Source organism: Cimex lectularius, unplaced genomic scaffold, assembly GCF_000648675.2.
Source record: "Cimex lectularius strain Harlan isolate CLEC.00 unplaced genomic scaffold, Clec_2.1 scaffold5, whole genome shotgun sequence".
Lineage (NCBI taxonomy): Eukaryota > Metazoa > Arthropoda > Insecta > Hemiptera > Cimicidae > Cimex > Cimex lectularius.
In genome coordinates this window covers 3,717,568-3,729,993 of record NW_019392993.1, presented here as the reverse complement: position 1 = coordinate 3,729,993, position 12,426 = coordinate 3,717,568, and the positions used below count along the sequence as shown (strand labels likewise).

At 33.7% G+C, this 12,426-nt stretch overlaps 2 protein-coding genes across 3 annotated transcripts; both read right to left on the bottom strand.

The window, feature by feature from the left end:
* Nucleotides 1-2,172: 2,172 nt before the first annotated feature.
* Nucleotides 2,173-7,581, bottom strand: LOC106666144 (dual specificity mitogen-activated protein kinase kinase 6). The gene is made up of 7 exons (XM_014393094.2): nt 7,075-7,581; nt 6,941-6,995; nt 3,390-3,555; nt 3,084-3,323; nt 2,843-3,022; nt 2,551-2,768; nt 2,173-2,493 (listed from the first exon to the last, which is right to left on the bottom strand). The coding sequence occupies exons 1-7, from the start codon at nt 7,079-7,081 to the stop codon at nt 2,346-2,348; spliced, it is 1,014 nt and encodes a 337-aa protein (XP_014248580.1). The 5' UTR covers nt 7,082-7,581; the 3' UTR covers nt 2,173-2,345.
* Nucleotides 7,582-9,455: 1,874 nt separating this feature from the next.
* LOC106666078 (DNA-3-methyladenine glycosylase-like) lies at nt 9,456-12,100 on the bottom strand. Of its 2 annotated transcripts, XR_001340377.1 has the most exons (6): nt 12,049-12,100; nt 11,689-11,988; nt 11,326-11,635; nt 10,297-10,351; nt 10,053-10,235; nt 9,456-9,581 (listed from the first exon to the last, which is right to left on the bottom strand). XR_001340377.1 is itself a non-coding variant. In XM_014392971.1 (5 exons), exons 1-5 carry the CDS (start codon nt 12,089-12,091, stop codon nt 10,185-10,187), a joined length of 759 nt encoding a protein of 252 aa, XP_014248457.1. In that variant the 5' UTR covers nt 12,092-12,100; the 3' UTR covers nt 10,000-10,184. The 2 variants fall into 2 exon arrangements, 1 of the variants encoding a protein (XP_014248457.1); XM_014392971.1 differs by lacking the exon at nt 9,456-9,581 and having other exon boundaries at nt 10,000-10,235.
* Nucleotides 12,101-12,426: the final 326 nt, after the last annotated feature.

The window sequence follows — 12,426 nt, the reverse complement described above, 5'->3', positions numbered from 1 at the left end:
GCCATGTGACATTTATTTAGCCTCGTGTTGCTTAATTCACATTTTTTTTAAACAAAGTTATTTATTTGTATATTGATTGGTATATTCACATAGAAATATATGTAAGATAAATAATATCAATTTCATGCTACAACCTTTCTTAAGTGAATTAGGTCTCGATTTCTTACGAAGATAAAAACATTCGAGTAGTATTTCTTTCATTTTAAGTTTACATTTTGTAATTATATGGCAAGATTTCTTTCATATCTTTTAAAACAAGCTAAGGCGAAATGAATCGCATATAACCACAGTGCCACCTGCAGAGGTGCAAAATAATGTAGATTAATTTTTAATTTTTTATAAACTGTGTTTATATCAAAACATACTATTGCATATTATTTTTTGAAATGGGTATAAAACCATTTGAGAGAATTAAACAGCTACAAAAGTCGAGTATGCTTACTACTTTTTGGAAAAAACAAAAACAATTTCTATGTGGTTAATTAAACAATTATTGATTTTTATCTCTGCATTAAATATTAGTTTTCCATAATGAATTTAAAATACATTTAGTTAATTTACTTGTAAGACTGATTTTATGCTTAGGAAAAATACTATTAAACTATTCTGTTCATTTATTTCTGTTGGAAATAATACAAATCAAGGCCATCTTGATTTTCTAAATTAAATTCTTTACTGCTGGTCAATATGTCCCTTTTCTGGCCTAAAGTTTGATGTTTAAATAATAAGAAAAGTAAACAATGAAGTTTATGATTTAATAAACACCCACCTGCCACGCACAAGAAGTGTGTTAACAAAAAACAAACGTTGAAATGAAAAGAATTAAATCCTTTAAGTTGTTATGGCTGGTCTCTACAACTCGTGGTTGATTAACTTAAACTTTTGATTAGTATCGAAGTGTGGGGTTCTTTTTGTTTTAAGTTTAATTAAAAAATGATTTCCGAGCAGTTGTGCTTATTGACGATGGGGTTCAATTCGGTATGTGGCTAATGTAAGGGTAGTGTATCAGACCCTTAGAGACGGTGTATAGAGGTTTAGGGAGACAGGCTCCTGTGACAGGAAGCCAGATCTCCCGACAGTGAGACGATCGTTTTTTTGTCTCACATGCTTCAAGTCCGTCGCTCAGTCCAGGCTGCCCATCGTCTAGAAGAAGTTCAAGGAGTCCACGTATCAAAGTGGACAGTCATGACTGTGTGAACGTGGTTTGACTGCTTCCCGCCTAGTGAGTGGACCTGAGTTGACCAGGGAACACCGAATATACTTCATTTGGTCTAGAACACGTACACTGGACATTGGAACAATGGTCCACTGTTCTTTTTACTGATGAGTCTCGCTTCACTCTAAGAGCTCCATCAGGAGTCGAGAAAGAGTATGGAGAAGGAGGGGAGGGTGTTACGCCGAGTGTAACTTTGTACAATCCAGACCATATACAAAGGCGGGTCCGGGTGAGGGGTGGGATTTCCACCCAATTGGTGGTGGTCCATGGAGCATCACTTACAGCTGCCCAATGTACTGAAACTATCCTGGAGCCAGATGCGCTCCCGATTATGAATGCAGGTGGTAGAAATGTAAATTTCATGCAGGATAACATAACACACTGGACGTTTTCAAGAACACAGTGTTCTGGAGTGGCAGCTCGTCCTCCCGACCTTAATCCCATTGAATATCTGTCGAATATGCTAGGAAGACGGATTAGAGCTAGGATTGTCCTTTCTGAAACACAGCAAGGCCTAGACTTGTTGAAGAGTGGGCCAATATTCCGCAGAATAAGATTGAATCCCTTATTCAGAGCATGCTAAGACTCATGCACTAAAACTACTAAAGCCCACGGTGGTAACACCTCTTATTAAAAATAATGTCTTTTTTGTTTATGAAATAAATTTTTATTTGCATTTTTTGTTTCTTAAATTTCCCCATTTTCCATACATTTATTCGAGGTCCACTACCTCAGAAACTCATTATTTAACTTTGAAATTACATTAAGCAGCAACAATTTTTTTTTGAAAATCATGGCCTGTGTGTAGCAGCAATAAAGAATTTATTTTAGAAAATCAAAATGGCCGTTTTTTTTGCAACTGAATGCACATTTTATAATTATAGCGAGCAATCTTTAAATTTAATTTTTTCTGTTAAGGGAATTTAATTAATTTAAAAATAGTAATAATAATAATGTAAGTGATGTAGGCGGTTTTATTTTCAGGTACACTTTCCATGCTCATTCCAATGTCTCTTTTTTTTCAATGGCTCGGATTTTTAATAATCTGAATACATTTAAAAAAAAATGTTATTGTCTTGCTGTATTCAGAGTGAGCATATAAGAGACAGATTAGAGCAAGATTAAACAACTAACTTTTAGGAGTTATTGGGTCGGGTAGATCAAGTACTTGGGAGGTAAAATTTGAAATATCAGTCGGGCTTGTGCGATGCTTGACGCAGAAAGGGTGGCTCAACAGCTGGATGTAATTTGGCCGTTTGGAACAGTCCTTCTGCAGACTATAGACACAAACTTGATTAACGTACAACCAACTAAAGCTTATATACTATACTTACGTTTGATCAATAAAATCTGAAAATTCTTGTGAAAACTTTCCTTCAGGCAGTCTAGGCGCAGTGTCGTTGACGACTTGCTTTAACTGATCGAAAGGGCTTTCCCATTTGCTGTAAGGATGCGTTCCTGTGGCTAACTCAACCATGGAAATTCCTAACGACCAAACATCAGAACGTATATCGTATTGGGCAGGATTTCCAGAAGGATCAATTCTTTCCGGCTAAAATCATTCAGAAAATTATTCATTCAGACCGAAAAGAAAATTAAAATGAAATAGGAAAATAGTCTACTCACTGCCATATAAGGCTTACAACCAGCTTCGATCGTTTTGGCTACAGAATCTACTAAGTATCCAGAAATTCCAAAATCGCACATTTTCACCTCGCCTCGTCTGTTGATTAGGATGTTTGAAGGCTTTACGTCTCTGTGAATGACTTTGAGTTTTGTATGTAGATAATGGAGAGCGTTAACGACCTAAAATAATTTTTTTTTAAATCTTGCTGGAATGCAAACTCGAATTTATTGTTTCACCTACAGCTAATGCAATCGTTCCTAAGATTGGCTCTGGTATGACTAAACCATTTTTGTACGATCTGACGTAAAATTTATCCAAGCTCATATCCATGACTTCCATACAAATCCAAACATCGCCCTCCATAAACAGTGCTCCGTAAAATTGCACAGTGTGAGGACAGTCCGATGTCCTCATTGATATATCAAGATCCATTAGGAGCCGTTTTTGTTCGACTGTGTTAACTGTAGACGTTGTAATTCTCTATACGTTGAGATACAATTAATCAGATTATTAGAAGCGTAATACACAATGAAATAAGTAGTTTACCTTCACAGCCATTATTGTGCCAGAAGGCACATGCTTCATCTTTTCTACAATCCCATATGCCCCACGGCCTAAATCGCCAATTTTTTTGAGATCATCGGCCTCAACGACACAAGTCCTATCTCCAATAGTTATGGTAGTTCTTCTTTCCAAATTACGAGGGGGAGCACTGGAACGAAGTTACAACTATTATGAAATATATTCTTCTGAGAACAAACCATTATTTATTTTTTAGTAGCATCGAAAATCATAGAACTTTTAAACTTAAAATTAACTGTGAAAACATCTGGGATTCAATTGTACAATCGACTCCATCCCAGGATAGAACTTACAACTTAAGTACTTATTTCAAGACCTAATTTATCAATAAATTTTAATATTTTCATTTCTATTTTTCTTATAGTTGCTGCTTGTCCAAAAATTCTGCTCGTACTTATTTTCATTAACAAACTGAAAGAGATCTCTGAGTTTGCAATGTTCTGTAAAGAAACTCAAAATTTTGATTTTCCTCCAGCTTCCTCTGAAATTTCTTCCAGGCAAGGATAAAAATAAATTCACTAGTTTTCGTGGTCCGCTTGACCAATTAATATCTTTCAATTAATTAAGGTTTTTAGTTGAGATAAGCAAAGTCAGCGTCACAAGCGGGATTCGAACCCACAAATTTTTATCTCAACTAAAAACCATAATTAGTTGGAAGATATTAATTGGTCAAGCGGATCACGAAATGAGTGAATTTAATGAATTAAAATGACATATACTTCACTAAAGCTCTCCGTGGCCATTTCATTTGTCGCCGAGAATGAAATAGATTACATGACATTTGAAAAATGGCAAAAAGAGTGAAAATTCGAGAGGTGAGGTTGAGATGGGAAGTTAGTGTCCGAGTGGATCAAAGTCACGATAGCTCAAGTGGTAGAGCAGCGGCGTATTTAGCCAAAGATCGTGGGTTCGAATCCCGCTCATGACACTGACTTTTTTATCTCAACTAAAAACCTGAATTAATTGAAAGATAAAAATAAATTACTTTTAAGGAGACTTAACTTCATGTGCATAATTTACTCCATAAAGACATTATTATACAACAAAATGAACTAATGAAAACAATAATTGGAAAGTGAAATAGCTAAATGAGTCTGACCGTCAAAACTAGTGAAGCACAAAAAGTAAAATCACACAACAAAAAAAAGCTACAAGAATACAAATTAACAACAGTTCACACCGTTTATACTGTTAAAAAGGAAAAAATTGACAAATTCAAGGACCAACTGTTATAACAGAAAACCCAGAATTAATCGGCCAAAGACAGCAAGGCATAATCATCACACACTGAAGGTGGTGAAGCCAAAATGTGTCCGACACTAAAATGATCATTGTTTGTTATCAGATGAGGATCTGTAACATCCATTCGTTATTATACATTCTTGAGTCGTTTTTTTTATCGACCCCAGGTCACTCAGATAATGAATGAATAAGTGCAAATAAATGGTCTACTGTGACTAGCCAAAAGCCCAGATTGGCAAGGCTGGAAGGCAAACCAAAACTCTGACAACCTAGAAATAAACTAAATTTTAAGGCCTGGGTTGGTTTGGGACAACCATCCATTGCCAGGTGCCATGAAAATTGTCAGCACTTGGAAAAGCTAGTGGAGGAAACAAATCACAGCAAAATTAAGAATATATTTTGAAAATGTTTAAGTTTTTGCGATGTCTGTTTGTTAATTTTTTTTTTTACATGTATAAGTAGAAAACATATGAGGCAAAGAAATACACCCAGAGAGTGCTCCTAAAGAACAAAAATTAAAAAAACTACACTAAGTGCTTCTACTGAGTTGTTTGTTATTAGCCAAGGATCTGTACCAACTTGGCAGTAGAAGGACATTCTTGAGCAATCTTTTTATTCTGACTAAACAACACACATCAATCTCACAATTAACGTTTGTTTAGATCGTTCTGTTTCTACAATCCTGTTTTAACATTCTGTAGAATCCAAAGGTACTTCCGAAACAAATAAGGTCTTGGTGTAGGATGAGATTTGAAGTAAGTCGCGGGAGATTGATTCATGTTCAGCTGTCCTTTTTGAAAGTTCTTGAACAGTGGAAAGGGTGTGTGTTTTCAAAAGGATTATTGGTCTAGTGAATGGAACACATAACACTGAGGATGGTGAGAAGCTGAAATGCATCTGATAGATCAAAATAGCTTGCCAAAGACAATAAAAGACAAAGATAATGCCGATAAACTCCTTCCAACTTATAAAAGGCATCAAAATAAACAAGAATCAAATAACGAAGACGGTGAGAAGCCAGAAAGTATCTGACAGACTAAACAGTTCATAAATGACCAAAATACACATGATTTTAAGTGCTTTTATGACTTGTTGGTTATCAGCCAAGGATATGGGCAGTACATTAGACATTCTTGTGCCATCTGTTTAATCTGATGAGCGGGATTCCAAGTAAGTCCTTTATAATTACAGAACAATTTAAGGTCTAGGATGACGTTTGCAATAAGTCGCTGGGGTCTATGTGATTCTTGTTCAGTTGAGTCCTTAAGTTGTTGAAAAGTGGAAAGTGTGTCTAAGTGTCTTTGAAAGATTATTGGTCTAGTTATTGAAAGACCCAACAATGAGGATGGTGAGAAGCTCAAACAGATCTGACATATCAAAATAGCATGCCGAAGAAAATAAGAGACAAAAATGAAAACAAATGAAAAAAAGAAGCAAGAAAGTATATGACAAACTAAAAAATTCGAAAATGACCCAACTACATTTAAATTTAAGTGCTTTTATGATTTGTTTGTTATCTGCCAAGGATCTATAACAACTGAGCAGTACATTAGACATTCTTGAACCACCTGTTTATTCTGATAAAACTACATGCTCATCATCCCTCAATCTTACAATTTAAAGACGGTCCAGTTTTAACCTTGTGAGCAGATTACAATTAAGTCCTTTGTACTTACGGAACAATTTAAGATCTAGTTGTAGGATGAGGTTTGAAATCACTGGGATTATGTGATTCTTGTTCAGTTGAGTCCTTTTTATAAATTCTTGAAGGCTGGAAAAAGTGTGTGTGTGTTTTCAGAAGGATTATAGACCTAGTAAATGAAACATTTAACACTTGATGATGGTGAGAAGCTGAATCACATCTGATAGATCAAAATAGCTTGCGAAAAACAATAAAAGACAAAGATAATGCTGATACACTTTTTCCAACTTTCTCAACTTATAAAAGGCATCAAAATAAACAAGAATCAAATACTGAAGATGGCGAGAAGCCAGAAAGTATCTGGAAATCTAAAAAATTCATAAATGACCAAACTACAGATGATTTTAAGTGCTTTTATGACTTGTTTGTTATGAGCCAAGGATCTATAACAACGGGGCAGTACATGGATTCCTGAGCCATCCGTTTATTCTATGAAACCTTGCGACTTGTGTTCCGTTTAACCTTGAGAGCGGATTCCAAGTAAGTATATGAGGAGTTTTAAGAATGTTTGGCAGCGAGTAGTGAAAAGAAAGATAATTCAAAATTCAAATACAATGGATGATTGTCTTACATGATAGGGGCTTCTTCAGGTACAGAAATTTTTAATCCTGGCTTCTTTTTACGCCCTGAAATAACACATAGAATGTAATAAATATAAAAATAGATAGATGATTGGGAACACATTTTATAATGTACAAATCTTACCGGACATTTTCGTTGGGGGTTTACAATAAAAGACTTATAGGGGAGAAATTGAAAAATCGATCAAACTCCCATTGAGAAAGTTTTTTTTTCTCGTTCTTCTTCAAATGCAGCCTGTCACATAGATGAACCGTGATGTCGGTCGAACTTCTGGCCTCGTATTTTCGCAGAATCGGTGTAAAGAATTTAAAAAAATGGAAAAAGAAAAGAAAAAGAGATCTAATTGTTTGTGTTTATCGGAAGGCACGGAGAACATTTAATCGGGGGGAACATAACGTCGGATACCGATATCGGCCCGTTCTCGAGGGAGTCGCGAGATTCCCAGACTGGGAAAACTATAAATAAAAACAAATAAAATCTCTCAACGCTGGTTGGAAAAAATATTTTCAAAATACCATAAAAGGCGATTTCTTTGATTGAGCCCCCCTTAGACACCGTACAACAGAATCAACTGTTTACTTATCAACTTCCAAGCTGCACAATGCCATCTCATTTAACTCTTTTACATATATTACATACATCACATTTCCATAATTTCTATATTCAAATCACTACAAATAAAGAAACCATTTTTTATACTTCTAATAACCGTTTGTGTATTTTTTTATTTTTGATGCTAATAATAACTTAAATAAGTTTTTCTCGTCTTTATTACTTGAGGAAAAAATCAACTGTCCATACTTCAAACATAACACAATAAAATAATATTTTAAAATGTTCCCTACTTTATTAAAAAAAAACCTTAAAATAGTTTGACAGTTTCTGTAGTACACGGGTGGTCACCTTCTTCTTCTTCTTATTTTTTTACCGCGCCTACACAACCCAGAATCCACGCAGCATCCGAGAAAAAAAAGCTTTAAGATATTACAAACTCATTTATTTAATTTCACCCTGATCCATCATTTTTGCTATCGCTACTTCCAAATCTCCATATTATAACATCACATATAATTAGGTTCTTATAATACTATACAAGACAGAAGTAATCTATTTATCTGGTCATTAGTTTATGATCAGTAACATTTTGTCTCCAAAACCATCATTCAATTTAATAGTAATTTAATTTTTTGGTTTAAACAACCTAACCTTCTTCTAATTTAGTACTGATTATTGATTAATATACTAATTAGACTACTAACTGGATACTGCAGTATCCATATGGTGGTATATGTAAGACTCGGAGAGGCAGACATGCAGTCCTAATATATACAAACAAAGACAAGAAGATTTATCTAATTTCTCCTTCAAGTCCTAAATCCATATTACAACATCATATATAATTAGGTTCTTACAATACTATACAAGACAGAAGTTACCCATTTATCTGGTCATTAGTTTATGATCAAGTAACATTTTGTTTCCAAAACCATTATTCAGTTTAATAGAAATTTAATTTGCTAGTTTAAGCAACCTTACCTTCTTCTGATTGAGTACTGATTACTGATTTATGTACAAATTAGACTGCTAACTGGATACTGCAGACTCTGGTGGCATATGTTTAGACCTGGAGTGGCAGCCATGCAGTCTTAATATACACAAAGAAACACAAGAATATCTAAATTCTCCTTCAAGTTCCTAAATCCATTCACTCTCTCTCACTCTCTCTCTCTCTCTCTCTCTCTCTCTCTCTCGCACCACACAACCTTATTGAGGTCGATGGAATATTCAATATTCACACCTCAATATTCATTCAATATTTCACATTCACACCAATAAATACATTCACTCTGTAAACGTGCAACTGACACAAAACTATCAGTACTATATACAGTAAAATAATCCTATTTTCTTTAACTACCCATTACTGAGCTCAAGCACATTATCACATTATCACACTCCTGCACACTCTCAATATGGAGCCAAGGAATTTACTTTTAAACTAGGTGGGACATACTGAGCAACTTTTCTCCAAATGCCGAACACATGTGTGGCCTTTGGTCCAAAAGTAAGTGTCTGTATGTCTTTCATAGCGTATTCTTATTCGGGTGAGGATGACACTTCTTCTGCAAGTCAGATCATCCAAGGGGCCACAGTGCTCTTGACATGTGAGAGCTTCGGATGCTGCCAATTTCTTTTTTGCATTTTTAGCATTAGAAGACTGGAATGCGGTGGTTAAATCCAGAGGTTAGGTCGTCCCAGCCGAAGCCGCCGGGTCCACCTTTTTATTATGCTCCAGACCTACGTGTCCAGGTACCCAGACAACAACCACTTTTTGCTAAGACACGCATAAGTACTTGTATCATAACATATGCTTATATAATTTTGTATTGATGAATTTTTGTCTTATTTTTTAATTGTATCTATTTAGTTTTATTCTATATTTGAAAATTGATAAAAATGATATTGTTTTTCAAAATTATTTATTGAGTTGTTGAATGTATAACTTATATTTGTCATGCAAGTGGTTCTGGGTTTGAATCCTGGCAAAGCCCAGTTTAATTTAATTTTAGTACATAAAAATGTGAAACCTTGTCTGCGACATCCAACAGATAGTTGTACGTAAAGACCTCCTATATAACAGAAATTACTTCACTTTTTTTATTTTGTTGCTTGAGATTTTATATATTTGTAAATGGGTTTTTATCTGTAGATAATAAATATATATGTAAATGAACCCCTTTTTTTAATCTTTTAAATTATATTTGTTTGGATATCAAGTTCCATTTTATTTATCAGTTTTATTATTTATTATCATAGTTTTTTGCTTTTCTTTGCTGTTTCATGACCGACAGATACATTGGCTGCCCCTTCTTTTACTAGGTGTCTTGTTCATTTCCTTCTATACCTTTATTTTACTATTTTTATTATCTATATACCATTTTGTTTGCACAATTATTCACATTGTATTAGATTTTTGAAAATTGACAAAGGAATGTAAATTTGAAGAGTTGTTTTAAAAAATATAAAGGATTTATTTTCCAAACACTTGATTTTTTAAGATATCAATTATAATTTGTTTCAGATTATTATGTATTTATTACTTAGTTTGCCAGCAATTTAACCATTTGTTATTATTCATCCAATTTTAAACAGATATTTGGCTTCGATAACAATCATCCATCGCGTTATTTAGTTTAAAAGACACATTGAAGTACACTGCTTCTTTGTTATTGCTAATCATAAGAGTTGCCCAGAATCCATTGCTTATATTTCAAATTAAGAGCCTAAAAAATATAATAAAATAATTTTGTGTATGTTAAATTGTCATTAATTGCATTTATTTACCTTTTCACACTTTTTACACTTCTTACTAACGGAAGGGTGGCCCAAGATGTAAAACCTGTTAGTGGTAATGTTAAATTTAATTACAATAGCAACATTTTCAATTTGCAATTTTGATTTGTTCGAATTCAACCAATAATTTTTGTTAGTTGATTTAATTTAATTTAAACATTACATGATTGAATGTTGATTAAATGAGTCCATTATGGTATCAATCAATTTGTGGTTTATTTACTAGGTTAATTATATATTAAAAAAGATTATAGATTCACAATGTTTTGAAGAAGAAAAAATATTAGCTATAGTTTAGGTACCTTGTTATAATTAGAACTAACAAAAATACTAGGCATGAAATAAAGTGTTAGTACAATTTAATAATTTTTTACATTAATTAATTTATTTTAACTAAAGTTCATTGTGTATGTAAAATTTCAGTTAAAAAAATTCTGGTTGTATGTTGTTCATGGTTCAAATGTATCAGTAATCTGGCAGACTTCAAAAGCGTGGATCCATCAGACAAATCCTCCATTCAATGGAAATGTAGCCCAAGACAGAGGCATGCGAAAAAGTTCATCAAAGGACCATTGCAGAAACTAACAACAGCACTACTAAATCTAGGAGATGTTAGCTCTAGAATAATAGTTGGACAACTGGACACGACAGGCTTCAGAGGCATTGTATTGACTCAGATTGGCAAAAACAAGCCAGAACAGATATTGTTAGGATAAAGAAGAGACAGCGGAACCTGACTTCTGGTACTGTGTAGGCTTATGTAGGCTGAGATTCCTACTCCTGGGAGAGGAAAAGCCTGGCCTGAATGATACACATGAGAGTTCTTGAAAAAGCTTTGGATCTTATAAAAAGCTTTAAGCTTAATGAGGATCTCTAGACAAAAATGATGATGCACAATAGACCACAATAGACTGGTCACGGTGCACAGATTTTAGTCAGGCCAACTCCTTTTCTAATCTTAATCTTAATTTTAAATACTGCCTACTGTATTAAATTATTATTGTAGATTATTATCTTTACCTCAAGTACTTTCCATACCATTCTCCGACTTTATCATGGGACAAACCTATACGTGGACATTCAACAATGTCAAACGATTCTGCATAATAAGCTATATCTTCAAAATACAGTTTGTCGGAACCTTTGCTTATATCAGTTTTGTTTAGGTCTGTCGTAAGATTAAAAGCTTTGCAAAGTTTAGCCGGACCTGAACATATCCTGCATTCCTTGATATTCTTAAGTTTCTTGCCACTGTTCAAGCAATTTCTAATCATTTTTTCAATTCCAGCAATTGGCATAAGCGCTCTTATCAACACACAAGTACCATCACCTGGATATTTGACAAATAAATAGGAGAACAAAAAATTCAATTATTGAACAAACCTAGACAAGATATACTGAAAACAATATGAATTCCGTAGACAGGAGTGAAACCGCAGATACCCGGTGGTAGAAATGTGTGGTAGGCTTTCTTAACTCTCCCTTTTGAAGAATGAGCTGCTAAATCATGGGGGCCCAAGTACGCTTCTGTTTCAACAATTACGCCCTTCAACACACCACCATCGTCCTCTTCTCTAACCAACACTTTACCAAGCAGTTTCTTAGCAAGATTCTTTGGTGGTACATTAAAAAAGTTATATCTCAAATGGGAATATCTCTTATTGAATGTGCCAAGCCTACTGACTAGGATTGAAATTGTATTGTTATATCCAGTCACATGAATTATGTAATGTCAGAACTTACTGTTTTGAGTATTAAATATTTGATTTTTCACTACACTAAACATTGTTAAAAAACTACCACATTTGTTTTGTAACTACAGTAACAATTTTATCAAAACTTAATACACTGAACAATTTTTATTTCAGTATGTTCAAAATTAAAAAAAGATTGACAATATTTTTCTTTGAATATAAAGAAAGTTAACTTATTGCTAATAAAAATTTTTTTAAAAAGATTTTAATGGACTATTTTTGTATAATTTTTATCAATATAATAGTACATAATTAAAGAATTAAAAAAATTGCACTAAATTTTACACTGTGCCTTTAGTATTATAGAACCAAGCTTTCTTTTTAAATTTACATTTACTTTTTTGTTAACCAATACACTTTTTTAACA

Excerpts from the sequence above, each read along its gene's own strand:
- LOC106666144 (XM_014393094.2), bottom strand. Across the intron at positions 3,556-6,940 it reads CCTGAAGAAGCCCCTATCAT|TGCTCCCCCTCGTAATTTGG; the intron begins GTAAGACAATCA and ends ACTTCGTTCCAG. Across the intron at positions 2,494-2,550 it reads TCAGATTTTATTGATCAAAC|TCTGCAGAAGGACTGTTCCA; the intron begins GTAAGTATAGTA and ends TTGTGTCTATAG.
- LOC106666078 (XM_014392971.1), bottom strand. The coding sequence starts at position 12,091 with ATGTTTAGTGTAGTGAAAAATCAAATATTTAATACTCAAAACA. Across the intron at positions 11,636-11,688 it reads TTTCAGTATATCTTGTCTAG|GTGATGGTACTTGTGTGTTG; the intron begins GTTTGTTCAATA and ends TCAAATATCCAG. Across the intron at positions 10,236-10,296 it reads AGTGTAAAAAGTGTGAAAAG|GCTCTTAATTTGAAATATAA; the intron begins GTAAATAAATGC and ends TATATTTTTTAG.